The 18,344-nt window shown below is 40.5% G+C and overlaps 1 protein-coding gene across 1 annotated transcript in view; it reads right to left on the bottom strand.

Moving 5' to 3' along the window:
• Positions 1-5,770: 5,770 nt before the first annotated feature.
• Prep (prolyl endopeptidase) overlaps positions 5,771-18,344 on the bottom strand; it is a 119,018-nt gene continuing 106,444 nt past the window's right edge. The window contains exons 11-15 of the mRNA XM_046430652.2: positions 15,730-15,866; positions 13,388-13,482; positions 11,127-11,258; positions 9,298-9,454; positions 5,771-6,499 (exon numbers count right to left, since the gene is read on the bottom strand). Coding sequence (XP_046286608.1) covers positions 6,205-6,499; positions 9,298-9,454; positions 11,127-11,258; positions 13,388-13,482; positions 15,730-15,866 — 816 coding nt within the window. The 3' untranslated portion in view covers positions 5,771-6,204. The remainder of the gene's footprint in view (positions 6,500-9,297; positions 9,455-11,126; positions 11,259-13,387; positions 13,483-15,729; positions 15,867-18,344) is intronic.

Below are 18,344 nucleotides of genomic sequence, written 5' to 3'. Positions count from 1 at the left end.
GGCTCGCTTTGAACTCGCAATTCTCCTGCTTTAGCCTCGCATGCCTCTGGGATTACAGGTCTGCACCACTGTGCCCCGGCTTAGCAGAGAGTTTGAGGGGAACAAGATTTGGAGTCGGGAAGACAAATTATAAAGCACTAGGAGGAGAAAAGATACATTTAAGGCATATTTAGAATTTAGAATTGGTAGAACTTGGTGATGACTGGATTTATGAAGGGAAAATCAAGATCTCATCTAGCTTAGCAGGTAGGATAGATGGTAAGGACTACTCATTGAGAGGGACACACAGGCACTTTATTTACATACATCTTTTATTATAATTTGTCTCAAGTACTTTCACCCCAAAGTGGTGTTTGTGCATCTTAACTTAGGTAAAATATAACGATCTTTAAATTATGAGGTAATAATCAAGAGGAAAAAGTAGCCAGTTTACAATGGAGGAGCCTGGCAGAGCCCATCTTAACCAAATGATCCAAGTTGATCTCACCAGGAATAAGACATATCAGCACCTTGCGCCCCCTGATGTGAGGTACTGGGAAGGGAACAACCTGACATCTAGAGGTGTTCTTGCCCAAAATGCATAGCCTCAGTTGAGTTATGAGAAGACATCAAACTCTAAATGATATTCTACAAAATAAATGACCAGTCTTCTTCATGTATCATGGTCATTAGAAGATAAGACTGAGGCACTATGTCATAGATGGAAGAAATTATGAAACCATGGTAATTATGGCAATTCAGGCCTTTGGGGTTGAAAAAGGATAGTGAGAGAACAGAATTTAAGGTGTGGAAATTAGTTAATAGTGTCATATCAGTGGTAGTTTCTGGGTTTGAGAATTATACAATGCTTAAGGTTGTGGGTGATGTCAACATTAGGGAAATCTGGATGAAGCGCATATGGACACTCTGCACTTTTAAAGCAAGTTTTCTTAATCACAAAGTTCAAATTATAAGTAACATTCATTTCACAACAATTTAAAAATATTAGTAAAAGATATATATATATATATATATATATATATATATATATATATTTTTTTTTTTTTTTACTAAAGATATGCAGCTTCTCAGACAAAATGCAGGTGCTTAAAACAATGTATAGGTACCTTGGCCAATGTGTATGGGAATTAGTTCTGGTTCTGTGTGCCTAACCATTTTGTTAATCCATCAGTTAAGAGTGGTTCAAGCTGCAAAATCTTTCTCCGTTACTTCTATCCGAGCTCTTAGCTGGGGTTCTTGAGATTGTGGGATCACTGAGGGTAGAACCCCTGAGTGACAGGTAAGGCCACACAAAAGCACTCATGGGCTGAGACACCAAGAGCAGGAGTAACAGGTAGGCAAACTTTCTTGCAATATCTACCCTCTAATGTCCATTTTGGAATCATACCTTCATTATACCTCCCTCCCTACTCTGAGTACTCTCTCCCTTAGTGAGTAAACCTTAAACCCACTTTACCCAAGGGCCATCATCCTTCACAGCTCTTCATTTGGGAATAGCAAAATCAGTTCCAACCTGTAGTTGTTAGCAAATGATGAAGCCCCTCCCAGTTATCTTCATCTCAAGACACTGCATTTAGCAACTCTTGGATAAATTAGGGAGTTTTATACTCTGAGGTAGACCTGAGTAGTGACAGAGCTAGGGGGGGTCCCACATGTTCTAGTTCTGCACTTCTGGGAGAGTTGCAGGGCTGGGATCCTGTGGAAAATTGCCAATTACTGCTCTAATAATACCCAAATGTCATGGGAGAAGTAACAAGGCCTTACTTGTGTGAACTTCCATCATTTTCTCTGGAATTTAGGGTTATGTTTGATGCTGACCTTGTTTTCTGGTTAACCTCAGTTTGACTATGTTCTCAGAGTGGCTAGAAGCTCTTTTCTTTGATATTTGCCAAAGCCTTCAGTGGAACTAGAAGACAGCATATTTTCATTGTCAACTATATAGGACTCACTTTCCAAGTCATATGTTTATAATTCCTAGGGTTATTTGGCATGATGACTTCCACAAATGGCCACCAGGAGATTTTCTCTTGCTTAGTACGTGTAATAAAAGAAGAGCCTTCTTTGTCATTTACCATTGTTAATGGAGCCTGCTAGCCCTCGCCTCTCCTGCCCCTCTGGGTTGCAGGATCCAGTTGACAGGAAGCCCTGCATTCCTTAGCATATTAAAGCCAGAGAGGTGGGTGCAGGACAGGAATCAGCAGGTCTGACTTGATCTAAGGAATGAATTTGGTCGAGGGGGAGGGTCAGCTTCCCCTGAGATGTGAACTCCTGCATAAATTCTGCAGCTTAAAATAGTCTTGTCCTCTGACCCAAGCTGATATGCAAGCTTTTATCTCCTTTGCCCTGTCACCTGCCTCTTCCACTCCATCACACTTCTGCAGGTGGCTATTCCTGGGTGGCACTCATCCAGGGACTTATTGCTCCTTTCTCTCTTACTACAAGAGTTTATTACGACAAACTTATTGAAATATAATTTACATACCATAAAATTCACCTCCCTTAAAGGATAAAATTCATTGACTTTTTGAGAGTAAATATACCAAGTTGTACAACCATCACCTTAATGTAGTTTTCAAATATTTTCACTATGGGAGGAAGATTCTTTGTATGCTTAGTGAATCTCCAGTTTCATTCCCAACACCACCTACCCAATAATCTACAATTTGTCCTCATAGAAGTTTCTGGACATTTCACCTAAAATAGAATCATACTTTACATGGTCATTTGTGTCTGGCTTCTTTCACCTGGCTAGTTCCCACCTCAGGCTCTGCCTGATGTTCCTGGCCCCCATCCTGTACCCCACACCTTTGCCCACTATCTTGTCATTTTTGTTTAGGTCTTTGTTTACATGTTGCTTCCTGGAGGAGGCCTGACTTCTTTGGCTAAAATAGCATACTTTCTCATGGACTATTCGCTTGTCCTGGTTTGTTTCTTCATAGCTCTTGATTTCTAAAATTCTGTTTTCTGTTTATTTTATAGTGGACTAAGTGGAAAAATGTGTGTTGTTTTTGGGCTGCTATAACAAAATACCATAAACTGGGTAGCTTATAAATAAAAAATTTATTTATGAGAATTCTGGAGGCTAGGAAGTCCAAGATCAAGGCACTGACAGATTTGGTTCATAGATGACAACTTTCTTGCTGTGCCTTCACATGGTATGAGGGATGAGGTGGTCTCTCTGACTTCTTTTATAGGAGCAGAGCCCTCATGGCCTGATCATCTCCTAAAGACTCCACTTCCTATTAGGATTTCAATATAGAGATTTTAGAGGTAAACAAACATCTAGACCATAACAGTCTCAGGGTCCAACTGCCAGGGTTACTGTCCTTCTTGTCCACTTCATCTGGGTAACACTGGGCCTTTGCCAAATGGATTCAGGTTAGTATATGATTGCTAAAGTTGCGTGAGGACACGCACACGGTGCACAGAACAGAGTGGCAAAGGGTAAATGCTCAGTAAAAACATTTATCACCTGTTTCCTCCCCTGGAAAGTCACTTATGAGGGCAGGACTTTCTTTGTACCTCCAGTCCCTGGAGGATGAAAGGATGCAGAGTGTACCTAAATACTCCTCATCCATCAGCCTTAGTCCTCTTTCCACTGGCCTGACCACACTTAACCCTCTGACTTTTACCCCTTCCTGTCCCCTCATAGCTACCCAGCCTGTCCTTAACCACCTTTGAGTCTTTGCAAGTCTTTCTGGGCATTAGCTGTGTGGCCTGCCATGGGGGAGCTGCTAAGGCTGTTGACCATGGACAGATTGGTGACAGGCTTCCTTAGCTGAAATTTAACCTTTTCTAACTAGTAGCACCATCTGTGCATAGTTGCCTAAGTTCCGTAGGAGTATTAAGAAACATGATTAATTAGAGTTTTATAATATTCCAAGTATGGATACATTTAACAGCACAAATATGACTATCCCAAGGTAACAAATGCTCTGTGGCATTCAGCTAGGCCCATTGACAGGGCTGTTAGACCACGTGTGCAAGGGTAGAACTCCCCCCGCCCCCCAACACCGCAGACCAATGTAAGACAGAGTTCTGGAAAAGAGTCCAATCTCAAATCTTACTTCCAATGTTTAAAGCTTAAAAGACACCTTTTAGTTTATGGGAGGAGTTACTGAGTTAAAATTGAGATTGAAAAATTAGGCTGGAAAAGAGATCTTGTAATTGGAAGCAATCGTATGCTAGGCACTCATCAACACATTACTTTCTTTATTCTACTTCATTGCCAGTTACCAAATGAAAGAGTTGGGATTTGAGCCCAGGCCTGACTCTGAAGCTCAGACCTTCCACACCAAACTTCTACTTTCTACTTGTAAGTAGGAGAACTCAGTGGGAAAGGATTGTTGGATCCTGCACAAGCTAGAAAATGCTCCCCAGCATGTCAGCTGGTAGCTGCACCTCAAGTGACTCACCCAGTTCAGGAAAGGGCTGCCTTGGGCAAGAGTATTTTATTGCTTTTTTTCTGCTGCACTAGAGGTTTCTTTGTAGTTGGCTAGTGCGAGCATCTCTCTGATAGACTGTTGTCAGTCTCTACATGCTCTGCACTAGAGGCATAGCTTTTCTCCTGAGGTTATAATGAATCAGATGTTCAATGACAGCTGCTTTATGCATATACTCAAACAGTAACAGCATGATTCTAGAAGAGAGAAACCAGCATGATTCTAGAAGAGAGAAACCAAGTTATGGTTACCTTTCAGTTACACTTGGTATGGAGTAATAGGTAGATTTTTTGACCATGACTTGAAAAGTAGAGCACTTAAATTATGTTTGTATGAGATTTGGAAGATAGGACTTACTTGCAATTTTATATACAGTTAAGATACTTCATGTAAAATAATTACTTTCATCATATCTGATAAAGCAAGACAAACTGTTTTCTTATAAATTAGATCAGCATTTCACAAACTGACACTCAAAGTAACATTATTATTTTGGGGTGGGGAGTACCGGGGATTAAACTCGGGGACACTAAACTACTGAGCCCCCAGCTCTATTTTATTTTATTTTAGAGATAGGGTCTGAGTCGCATAGTGCCTTGCTATTGCTAAGGCTGGCTTTGAATTTGCGATCTTCCTGCCTCAGCCTCCCAAGCTGTTGGGATCATAGGTATGCACCACAGTGCCTGGCAAAGTAACATTATTTGATGTAATTTTTTGTTTTAATATCACAAGTGAAAGTTTGAGGGATGGCATATCCTCACCTTAAAAGATTCTTGGGGAGTGGGATGAACCCAAACTGTTTCTTCTTAATTTTGCATGTTTGTTTTTAAATAATGACTATTTTAATTTTCAAGAAGAGGTTTATGGAGGTGAAACAGCTTGGGAAAGGCTAAAAATTCTGACTGTAAATTTGGTTGAGTTCATCTTTGGATAATTTACACAGGGGGCCTCTTAGTTTCATATCTGAGGCATTCTGATTTCCAGGAACATTCTGTAACCAAATCAATATGTGGTCAGATAGGTGAGTAATTTGAATTTTCCACCTCACAGATTTTTAAAAGGAGGCAGCCAAATCAAAAGAGTCCCAGATCAGTATCATCACCCTGATCTGAGTGCTAATGTTTAAGACAGTGAGCTGCCTCTAACAGCTTCACTAGAGACTGGGGAGTGGGAATGGACAAGCTCAACTTCTTTTCAGTGCTTACATTCTATGATTCAAGGGTTTGGAAACTAATGAGTTGCACAAAGATGAAATGCTTTATCCCCATGGTCAACTGCATTTCAAGTGATGCCCTTCAATGCAAAGGAACCAAAAATAAAGCCTCCTATTCTTAAATAGCATTTATTAGTATTGCAATGAAGTCTTTCATGAGAAGAGTTCTCACATTTATTTAAGGAATATATAGGTTACGGTTATAGAAGCAAAGTTCACTGAGTTATGTATGAGGATGCCTGGCTATGACCCTTAATTCAGCAATCTAGTATTCACACGTTTGCTGACATTGAGCTATTTATCCAAACATGCCTTTTAAAATTCTTTTTAAAATATGTGCCTGGATAGGGTGGGAAAAGAAACACCAAGGGCTTGCTAAAAAGGAGAAGCCTAAAAAAGATAAAATTCCCACAGTAGTTCTGTTCAACTGTAGTCTGTGTGCAGGAACAGTGCCCATGTGGGGAGCGTTGTGCCCAGTGGTTTCTCGGTTGGAACGGTGTGAAAGCCCTTGAGGTTTTCTGTGGCTGTCGGAGGAGCAGGAAATCCCGTTTACTGAATCCAGTCAATGTTCAGGCATCGTGCTATGAACGCAAACATATCTGAGACTTCTTCTATCACTTTGGCTGTGGGCTTCCCCGCCCCGTGGCCAGCCTTGGTGTCCACGTGGATGAGCAGGGGGTTACTCTGCTTCCGGCTGCGGCCCACCACATACTGTAGGGTGGCAATGAACTTCAGGGAGTGGAGCGGGACCACCCGGTCATCGTGGTCAGCAGTGAGGAGAAGCATGGACGGGTACTGGACGCCATCCGCCTCGGGCAGCCTCACGTTGTGCAGTGGGGAGTATCTGAAAGGCAAAGGCACTTGTGTGAGATTTTGTCACAAGCAGAGTTCATCAAGAGGATGATCAGGAAAGACCAGTGTGGCACAGGGATCTGTGTGGTATACCAGCCATTAGTTTGGTATGTCCCCCAAAAGCTCGTGTGTCAAAGACTTGGTTGCCAATGCAGCAATGTCCAGAGAGACTTTGGGGGAGTGATTAGATCACAAGGGCTCTGACTTTCTCACTGGATTAATGCATTTGATGAGTTAATAACTTGAATGGGGCTACTGGGAGGAGATGGAAACAGTAGGATGGAGGAGCGTGGCTGAAGGAAGTAGGTCCTTCGGTACAATGTCTTGTCCCTGACCCCTTCCTCTTTGCTTCTCTGCTGCCACAAGCTGAGCCGCTATCCTCTGCCTCACCCTGCTACCATGATGTTTCTATCCTGGAGTCAGCCAACTATGGACTTAAACCTTGGAAACCATGAGCCAAAATAAACCTGTCCTTCTGTATTTGCTGGGTATTTTGGTCACAATGACAGAAAGCTAATATACCAGTTTAACTTTACTAGCAAGGAGGATTTCTGTTGCCTAATATGTGAGTGGCATGGCAGTTTGCTTGCTCATCATTTAGGCCATGACCAGGAAGGGCTACTGAAAACAGGAGCTATGTCATGTATGTAGCTTTAACTTTGAAATATTATGTAAGAAAGAAACTCGCAGGGCTGTTGAAATAAGCCAAACTATATGCACACTCGGTGTTTAGAGCTGTATCTTTTGGTATTCTTTAGACTTTTTCACTGCTACGTAGTTGGACTAATGACTTGTTTTTTTGAAACTACAGAGTGTGACTATTTAGCTATTAATCTTTTGTTGAACTTCAAAGCCAGTGTACAGTGGCTTTCTTTCTCTTATCCCTATAAAGCCTTTATTTCAGGCTTAGCTTTGCAACCTCAGGAAGAGCATGTGTCTTTCTTGTCTACAAACCAAGGAAGCCCAGGTGAGCTCCTGAGCCTCTTGCTGGCTCTCACAGTTCAGCAGAAAAGAAACTGCCTTTGGCCAATGGAGAGAAATTTAGTGGAAGAGGAACCCTTTGAAATACGAGAAAAGTTTCCAAGGTAAGTTAACAAAGACAGTTTCAAGAATAAAAACAGTAAATTAGACAGTGATTGATAATGATTAAGGCTCAAGAAATATCTGTACATTTTATCCAATGTTATATTTTTCAATGTATTCAGTATTAATGATTTTAATCAACTGTTTCAGCAGAGTTTTATTTTGAAGTGTAGTAAAAAGAGTATAAAATTTTCTTAGCTCACCAAGTCAAAGCTAAAACACGGGGAGTTTGTTTTCCCAATACCTAACATGGGGGATCTGCTTCCCAACCAAACCCCTCCTCCACATAAGGGTTTATTCTATGGGGAACAAATGTGGAAAACTCAGTGCCTATTAAAAATACTCCCCACTTTGAGATTCACAGACAACATCACAGATGTGGTAAGTTTTGAAACTACAGAGTGGTTTCAAAATTTTCAGGAGATGGTCTGTAGAAAGAACAGCCTGTTTATTAGGCTTTATTTACCCTAGACATTCCCAGACTCAGAGGTCCAGCTCTTTTGGGAGAAAACACCTTTTAATATTCTAGATGGGGCTCCAAGGGATGCACTCCAGAGTTCCCATATGGTCCTTTCTAGCTAATTTAGCTGTAGGTAAATGAGATCTAAGCTCATTTAGTAACAGAAGGTAAAAGGAAAATAAAGCCCTGCGAGATCAGAGTTAGTAAATTGAAATCTGAGGTAGGAATATCACAGAAGAAAAAATGCAAACTTTTTTCAAATGAGTTTACACAGGATTTATTTCCCTGGGTGCATGTTGCCATTTGAGTATTTTAAAGTAACAGCTTTCACAGTGAACTTTTTTTCCCCCTTAGAGAACAGAATGCAATAGTTTCAAAGTACTCAATTAAAAAATTCAGTCATTTTAATTATGAGAGTCATAAAAAACAAATTAAAAATGACCAAGTTATTTTGAGAATGTTGGGATGGGAAAACAGGCCTCTTGTGCCAGTCCAAGGACTGTTCCTAAAGGATGCTGATAAATAATCCCCAAATTCTGTTATTTTCTCATTGTTACCACCAAAGTGGTTGAGGGCTATGAATGAGGTAAGTTGTACAATATTAGAGTAATGAAACTTGTAGTTTCAAATATGTAGTTACACTGAGCACAAAGGGAGTTTAATTATGTTTGCATGTGTTCTTTTATGTCCTTATTTCTTGATTTAGAAAAGGAAATTCCACATACTGATACAATGTATGATACCTTTTTGTATTAGTTTCTGATTACTGCAGTAACAAATTATTATCCACCAACTTAGCAGCTTAAAACAGACTTCTGATCTCACAATTCTGTGAGTTGGCTCAGTTGGATTCTCTGGGTCTCTTAAGGACATTAGTGGGCTCTTAATGGCAAACTGGAAAAAAAAATTTACTTTCAGGCTCAGTTTGTTGGCAGAATTGTCCTATGCAGTTGTAGAACTAAAGTTACCTTTACGTGATGGCTGTTGTTCTATCTGCAAAGTACCTATACAATAGTTTTTAACTGAATAACCAAGGACAGGAATCCTGGAGGGCCATCTTTGCAATATTGCCTATCACACCTTTAAAGTTTGTTTTTGTTAAAGACCATATTAAAACAAGGTGGAAGGTATTCCCACCTCTTCTGTTCTTGTAGTAAAATTATATGCAAATAAAACACACCAAGGAGACAAAGCATCAGATACTTAAGATATCAAATCATTAATAGCATATGTCAATCAAAACATACTTAACGAGCCATTCAAAGTGTTGTTTGCTGTCTGAGCACCCATAGTCGGTGGTCCAGGCATGACCGATGGTATATTTATGGAACTTCAGCATGTCCATTACTCCAACTTGGGCAATAACACAACCAAAGAGGTCAGGACGCTGATTTGCACAAGCAGCTGAAAACCAAGAAAGAAACATCTAAATATACAAAGCAACACTAACACGATTTGTCCCCCAAAGTTAATCTCAATGAGGTGGGGGTGTTACCAGAAAAGATTCAGGACTTTATGAGGAACCTATGTCCCCTTCTCTCCACCCATGTGCGTTCATAGCTGGTGGGGGTAGTTAAGATCTTAGGACTAGCTTGAGGCAAAACAGGGTCTGAAACACAGCTTAAGGCTCTAACCAATGTTGGCTCATCATCTCCTGTTTTTCAAACTTTAAAACAATATTAAACAGATATATATTGAATATTTACCATGTGGGGCACTAGGCCTGTACCTGTTTCAGTGAATAAATCTAGTGGGGAAGATCAAGAAGTGAATGAGCCACTACAATTGAAGTACAGCAATCACTACTGCTGGGAAAGTGTGGTATGAGGGGACCTAACTCAGTGTGAGGCAGTCAGGGAGGGGTAACATCAAAGCTGGCAAGACTAGGAATAAGTTAAGGAATTTGGATTTCTCCTGTGTCTGGCAATAAAACAGTTCCCACACACCTTTTGATTTCAACACTGAATTCCCACCCCTCCCCTTAGAAACCCCGATGCCCTTGGTTTATCCTCTGCCTCTAGGATGAAAGCCCCATGAAGGTAGAGATGCTCTACATAGGCCCAGTATCTGAAAAAATGCCTGGCACTTCTCAGTGTCCAATAAATATTTGATGAAGAACCAAATGATTGTCAATATCCCTTCCAAATTAAAACAAATTATTTTGGACCTTCATGGGAATTTGTCTTTGGAAGATTGGTATAAAACCCAGAGCCTCGTACGTGCTAGGCAAGTGCTCTACCACTGAGCTACATCCCAGCCTGGAAATGATTTTTTTTTTTTTTTTAAATGACAGCATCTTGCAAAGACATGGACAAATGAATGCTCTGTCCCCTGACCACCCCCTCCCCAAAGTGGACTTGTCACATATATTTAAGTGTCGATGTGCTCTTCTACACACGTATGACACTTCACATCCTAAATGCCAAGGGGTGCAGGGCACAGTCCAGGCCTACCGCATACATTCATGACAGTATTGAATGCTACTAAGGAAAAAAATAAAATCAGAAAAAGCTGCATACAGGTAGTGCCACATAGAAGAGCAGAACTCAGAATCACAGTACTAGGTTTAACCCCAGCTTTCAGTTGTGTGACACCGATGAGCTTTTCAACCACTCAGTGCCTCCCTGGACAATAACTGTGCATATCAAGGGCTTGGACATAGGTACTCAACAAGTGGGAGCCGCTCCTAAGAATGACTAGAATTAACTATTTCATTCCTATAAGGCTATGGCTCTATTCTAAATACCCCATCTTCTTTCATGGCCTCTCTCAGCAGCCAACAGCATAATAATGTTCAAGGAGGATACATCTTACAAGTTCTGAGCAGCACAATCAGGCTCATCAGCTCTGTGCTGGCTGAACCCTTGATCCCACAGTGGGGGAAGGCCTCAGAGGAGGGCACGGGGTCTCGTTTCCTGCTGTCATGAGTATGTCTCTTATTTATTAGGTGCCCCAATACAAATGGTTTTGCTTTCTTTGTACCAGTATAAATCAGGCAATCTTTTCACAGGCAATTCTATCTGGAGACCCCATATGGGTCACTTGGTAGGTACAAAGAGTAAAATTCAGTTCTTACCCACTAAGAGGCCTCCATTTGAACCTCCGTTAATGGTCAGCCTTTTGGGAGACGTGTAGCCTTCCTTGATCAGATACTCGGCAGCACACTGAAAGTCATCAAAGCAGTTTTGTTTGTTGGCCAGGATACCACCTATGATGTGCCAAAGTGAAAGGTAGTTAATTAACAAAACACACACAAAAATCGGTTTAACTTAAATGGAGTTCAAATAACAAAACGGCACAGTTTCAACTATGGATCAATCTAAACAATGGTGGCTAAAACAACATTTAAATAAATGCCTCAATTGAAGTTTTATGTGCTGTGGAAATCTACAATGAATACCCCTGGACTTGCAGGCCCAAATTCACACATATGGTGAATTTGGATTTTATTAAAACCCTTAGAACTTAAAAGGCAAGTGCCCCAAAGAGGATAGATCTGTTTTGTGAGAGAAGCATGGCATCAGAAAGAATCTCTATTTTGGAGAAGCTGAAGGTAAAATGAAACAAGGCCTCTATTATGGAGCTCAGCCCCCCAAGTTCCACCCAGCTCCCTGCAGGAGTCTGTAGTGGGTACATGATCCGATTTTGCCCTGGGTTACTAATTTACAGTAACAGTAGGAATTGGGTGGTGACGTGGTGCTTCAGCAAAGCACAGGGGGGCTTCTCCATTCATGGATGAAATAAGACCTCAAGGTTTTACTGTCTATAAGCCATTCCAATGTATTAAACAAACAAACAAAAACCCCAGAGAAACAGCTATGGGGTCTTGGAATATCTACAAGTAAAGGCCAAAGGCATGTCCTCAAAGGAACAGATGTCTGAAATAACTGCCTCTGAAATGAACAAAGAGCAGGCACAGATCTAATTAGATCTGAAATGAACCACTTTTGCAGAAATTCAATTAAAGATGAAGCAGTGCTATTGAAGAAATGTTTTCATATCAAAACAAAAGTTATTAAAATCTTAAGAAATTATCAGTGAATTTGAACAGCTAGGATTACTTAGTTTCCAGGAAAAATGTCACTTGGGGATCATGGCTATACATTTAAGACCACTAAATTTTAAACTCAAGGAACAGAGGGAATTTACATTTATCAATGTTCTATATATGAGGCTGTAACTGGAAAAGGTCCATTTCTGGTCCTTTTACTGTGTCATCTTTGAGAAAGCTTATGAATCAATCTATTTTTAGTCTTAGTCAAGTTCCAACTTGTCTGACTCCTATGACTTTGGAAAATCAGTTGGTTCAAGTTAATAAACAGGGGAAAAAGTCAGCCAGGACCCAGGCATCTTCCTTATCAGATGGCGGTGGCCCCTGATGACCAGAGGGGCTTAAAAGAGAAAACCTTAGTTTTTTCAGGATTTCACGTCTAGGAACTGGTGGCCCCCTTCGTCCCAGTAGGCCTTGTTATAAATGACAGCTGATAATGAGAGCGGGGAACTAGGAAGCTGGCAGAAGTGGAAGTCCTGACCCATACCATCCTCAAGGACATAGGACCAAGGCAAGTGAAAAATGCCCTCATCAGACACTGGTTGGTCTATGAATTCAATTCTATCTACAGAAAAGCCAGGTCAGGGTGGTGGGATGTTCCACATACAAAGAAATGGAAGAGAAAGGGTTTTAAAAGAGGTGATTATTTAGAAAAAAAGGAAACTGTGACCCTCTGAGGTATGAAGCTGAGTACTAGCCAGTCAACTCAAATATGTGCTTCAGGAGGAACAGTGACTATATTCTTGTGTCTAAAACCCACACTTGATAGTCATAGCAGCAATGTGAGGAGGCCAGAATCTCCCAGTAGTGTTGGGAACAAGGGGATACCACACTGGGAGGAGAGCTGTAGACCGCTCTCTTAGGAGCAAATGACCTGCTTTGAAGTCTGTTTTGAGACAGATGAATAATACTGAATTTTTACAAGCAAGGCTGCCAGGAAAAATACCAAAAAGCTTCAAGAGTCACTTTTGATGCTGATAATTAAAAATGCACCTTGTACATTGCTCAAAAATCTCAAGTTTTGATTATGGTCTTATGGGGAATACTTCTGAAAAATACGTGCTTTGTTATCAGACTACAAAAGAAAGTAAAATGTGAACAGAATGGGTTATTTTTAAAGGGGGGCAGTGCCTGCAATGTGTTTGAAAATTATTATTTTTCATTTGTCTCAACCAAAAAAATGCTTTTCTGCTCCTCACCCCCTCAGCCCATTTAAATGAGAAGGTCAGCACATCCTGAGCCTGGACTGTGCCAGACCTGAGATTGTTTCAGAGAAAACAGCCCACCTTTATGCCATGTCTCTCCATATTCACCGCCACCCCTGATGTTGGCCACAGCAAGAACGCCACCCATGTGCCTCACGAAAATGAGCCTGGATACACTGAGGAACAGAGAAGACAGTTAACCTCCCAGCAACTATCTGCTAAGCACTGCTGAGCTCTCTTCATCACAAAAAATCAAATGTATCCCTGAAAACACTATATGCATAGTAGAATCTAAATACCAGCCCAATTTTTATATTACTTGATTACAATAAAGTATTAATGTTTACCTGCAAAGCTCAGATGTTTACCTGAACATTCATTATATTTCACTTTTCTTACTAATAAATACTTCACTATGCAGACAGCAAAAATCAGAGGCCCTCATTTTACACGGAATTTATCTTTGCAACAAGGCCAGCTCAGGCAAGAATAGTTGGGGGCTTGCGGGTGCAACCGACAATGGCCCCCGCTCTCATTTTTTTCTTTTCCTTAACGCTTTCCATGTTTTCCAGTTCTAAAGAACTTTGGATGTTAAACTAGTCAATAAAGGGAATAAGAGAGGATAACAAGCTCACAGACTGGAAAATAAGAACAGTTCTCAGGGCTAGAGAATACTTTGTAGAAATAAAAGTTACACAAAGCTTCTAAGTTCTTCAGAAAATTTGGATTTTGTTTCTTCCCTTTTCACTGTGAAAAGGCTGAGTGATGTTTCTTTTACTATTAGTTAATTTTGCCTTGAACTGTTTGAGAATTTTATAATTCTCAGTAATGGGAAAAAGGAGGGCTTCTGCAAACCTAAAGCTCTAGGTGGCTTTAGTGTTAATTTCCTCGATGTTGATGATGAAGAGGAAAGATAACTAAAATTGGATATGGTTGGCCTGATGACATCTACCCCAATCTGCCAAATTCATTTTCAGTCACTTGGTCTTCTACACTTCATGCATCTCTAATGGGCTCTTTTTGAAATTACTATTACATTCACATGGTTCTGGGTGAAATGGTCTGGGACTCAACTTGATTTTCAGCACAGAGATTTTAAGTACAAATGAACAAAGGTCAGTGCTTCTAGCTACAGTAGATCCATTCAGTGATCGGTGTGGTCTAGATCCCTATTGGGACCACAGGAATGGGGCTTGGGATGCGAGTTTCTCATTATTCACTGGCATGTGTTCACTGCCCTTACGCTCAAGCATCACTGACTTAAAGGTGAAGCCTATAATTTTATCACAGAATAAATATGGCATGTGGTTTTACCACATAGATATGGAGTACTAATGAGATCGCAAATCTCTGCCTGGGAAGTCCATCTGGGGGCTGCTGTCACCCAGGGTTCACGCCGTGCCTGGGACATGGCGCTGTCAGAATGAATTAATAGTATCGGTAATAACATTCTCCTAGTGTCCCTTTAGTTCAGGGACACAAATCTATCATTTTATACAAAAACCTCCATTAGCTCCTAACAAACTCTTTAGCCAGATGTTCAAAAAAGTCCACAATTTGGTTATAAACCACTTGAGGAGGGCAGGGACCATGTTTTATATTTCATTCTATAATAATGAGTGGCTTTCTTGCACTCTACTCTGGGATAGCTTGTTGAACCCATTCCAAATTTATGTTCAGTCTATGAATCTCTTCTCAAATAAAAAAGATCCTGGGTGAATCTGTGAATCAGATTTTATGTGATGCTCTATTTAGAAGTTGGTTTAAAGCTGGTGTTGCTTGTAGAAAACTTTTTATTAAAAACACTCAAAGCAAATTCCATACTAAGGAATGGGATATTAAAACCAAGTTTGCAAAAATACTGACAGTGGTTTACATAAATAATGGCAATATGTAAACAAACATAAGTTATCTGGGAAATAATCACAAACAATAAGCACATAACAGTTTAAAATGAATAACAGATTTTTCAGAAAATATTTATGGCTGAATGTTAAGACATTGTATTTTAAGTCTCTGCTGGTTTAAAAAAAAAAAAACATCTAAAACATGCCCACTGAAGAGAATTCTGGGGTAAAGGCTGATTTGGTAATAAACGACAGTGAAGATAGGTGCTTCCTTTTTTCAAGACCTCAATTGATACTAATCTTTTGTAGACAGGCTAAAGCCTCTAAATCTAGTGCTCAACTTTACACTGAGAACATTTTTTTTTTTTTTAAAAACAAGATTAGCTTGTCATCACATTTCCTGTAATTCCTGAGCAAAAATTCAAATAGTTATCAAATGCATTCCTTCCTTGTAAGAAAACAATCAAGAAATATGTAATTGAGTATATTAGAGATGATTTAGTAGACCAGTCTCTGGTTCCTTTCCACTATGTAAAGATCAAACACATGTCAAGTTCAAGAGTGTCCCATACTTACCTGTAGTTGGGTGTAATAGATATGTTGAAGCCACCGTAGCCATATAAGAAAGCAGGATGAGAGCCGTCTAATTTTATGCCTTTTTTATGCACAATGAACATTGGAATCTTTGTACCATCCTTGCTAGGGTAGAAAATCTAGAATAAAAGAAAGCAGAATACTTACATTTAGCATCTCTTAGTAAATACTTGCATACTTTTAAATGGGAAAAAGAGGTGGTACTCTCCTCATGTACAGAAGCACAGTGAAAATCTAGCACCATTAGAGGGCTATTTGATAGTGAGGCATCTTTCAATTTTATGGGGATAGTTTAAAGAGCATGGGTCTGAAAATAGGGAGACTGGATTTGAATTCTTATTCCATAGCTATCTAGTTAGACACAAGTCATTGATCCTCCCTCAGCCTCAGTTCTTCATCCCCAAAATGAGGCCATCAGGTCCACCTCTTAGGGCCTTCACAGGGCACGTGAGAGAATAGGCATTCAATTCTCTGCTCAGTATCCTTCTTGGCATTGGAAAAGTTAAGATTCTGCCATCTTTTTAAGCAACTTAATCTAGGGAGACTTCTTGAAAACAAATTTCACATTTGGCTTCCTCCCCTAAAAAGTGAAGACACTTAATACATCTTCATTTTTCTATGCTTGACTACTAAACAAATGTTAGCAACGAGAAGACATTAACTTAAGCTGGTGAAGAACACCATAGAAATCCTATTATTCCTGGGTAAACAAAGATATTTTCTCCAGTATTGACAGTGAAGGCTCCTCAAACCTTCCCGAATCTGGGCCACCTTGGGCAAGTTCAGTCAACATCTCCATATTCATTACTTTTGAATAAAGGATTAAGAGAAAAAGGATAAGGAAGGGAACATTAAATGGTATTCAAGCGATAAGCCATAGAATAAATGATAAGCCACGAAAAGCCGATAATGGCTTCTTCCAGACAGAAAAGCTGCAAATCGTTTTCCCTTCAGGCAAACATGGCGTCTTTACCCTGACACTTGGAAAGTGCCTTAGCTCAGAAACTTCTTGCTGACCTCCCCTGTGAGCCTTCACGCTTTCTATGACCTGGAGCTAAACTGAATCTACAGCTTTTGATGGCAGCAGTTCTGCGGCAGAAAGTAGCCACAAAATCCTTGGAGATAATCGGGAGGGGAAGCACCATGGATTTGGGGGAGGGGGTGTAGGACTGTGATAAGTGCTCCAAGGCTGGTCATCCTCTGCATCCTGTCAGTGAATAGTATGACTAAAAAGCATCTGTTTCTGACTTTGGAGAGAAAGGTAAAAAAAGTAAATGTGGCAGTTTAGGAATCACGGTGCCTGCTCTGCAGAGTAGACAGTTTTGTTTGAAGTTATTTCGTGTTGGCAGCCACTGATGGAGCTGTGTGAATGGGTTCAAGTAAATGCAGAATAAGAGGAACCATCCTGAAGTGGCTGGCTGGGCTAATGAGCTGGAACACAAGGCCTTCACCTCTGAGATGGGAAGAAAGGAGGGCTCTTTAGCCACAGAGGCACAGCATCAAAGCAAATGAATCATGTCTCATAGGATGCCAACATAACTGAATCATCTGCTCAAATCGGTGTTCCTTCTAGCCACCTGCCAACTGCCCATCTCTCTGCAAGTCCCTGCCCAGCTCTCCCTCCCAGGCTGGCCTCCCCTGTGCCCCCTGCTTTCACCCAGCTACACTGACGCATCTCATCTCTGCCGATTCTAAGACCCTGCGCCTGTTCTCAAAGTGTTCTGTCTCTTGCTGCTTCATGATAATTCCACTCCTTCTCTCATACCACTTTTCCTGTGACCTCTTGTAAGATTTCCAAAGCCTGCAAACTGGCCTGCCATTCTCTCATCTGGCTGTAGGACCAACACATCCTTTCAGAATACCATCAAAAGTCCAAAGCCCCATATGCCTGTAGGTGCAGAAATAAATCCACACTTTAGGTTGGTGTGATTCTGATGTTAAGATAACAGTATTCTGAACTGTCCAAAAGTGAAAGGGCATTGTAAAGATGATTTTACTGTGGGCAAGAAAATGCCTTACAAAAAGGCTGTTGCAGTCTTAAAATATACATACCACTTACATGTGTATATACATTTTATCTAATCCCTTTCTATGCATTCAAACATAGCAGCCATTCTATGCCATTTCCATATATGGAATGGCAATGGACCCTAAACTAACCCTAAACCTGACTCTTCAATAAAAGAGCAAACTGAATCCTGAGTCTATGGATAACTATGGAAGGAATCCCTGTGAGCATTTTGGAAACAGTCATTAAAAACAGTCCAGGAATTCGCCATTAAGTATTGTTCACCTCTTTGTTCTTGAAGCCATTTTGTTAGATTAGAAGGGGAAACTAGCAAATTCCTTGCTTCTATTTGCTTCCCTCAAACCTCACCAAAAAGCTCCACCTCAAAGTCTGCACCAGTGTTTTATCAGACTTATTGCCTAAGTATCTATGAAGAACCTGTTAGAAATACTGTTTCCCAGGCATCATCCCCAGAAGAAGGAGAAAACCTATAGATTTAGCATGTTTCCTGTATGCTCTGTGGCAGGGAAATGGGCTCACCCAAACTGGCCACAGCATTTGCTTTTATCATTTTCTCTATACTCACAAG

The sequence above is a fragment of the Marmota monax genome, unplaced genomic scaffold (genome assembly GCF_021218885.2).
Source record: "Marmota monax isolate L192 unplaced genomic scaffold, Marmota_monax_Labrador192_F-V1.1 WCK01_AAM20220418_F8-fsc00013, whole genome shotgun sequence".
Classification (NCBI taxonomy): Eukaryota; Metazoa; Chordata; class Mammalia; order Rodentia; family Sciuridae; genus Marmota; species Marmota monax.
The sequence above is the reverse complement of the archived record's forward strand: the minus strand, read 5'-3'. Positions and strand labels throughout refer to the sequence as shown.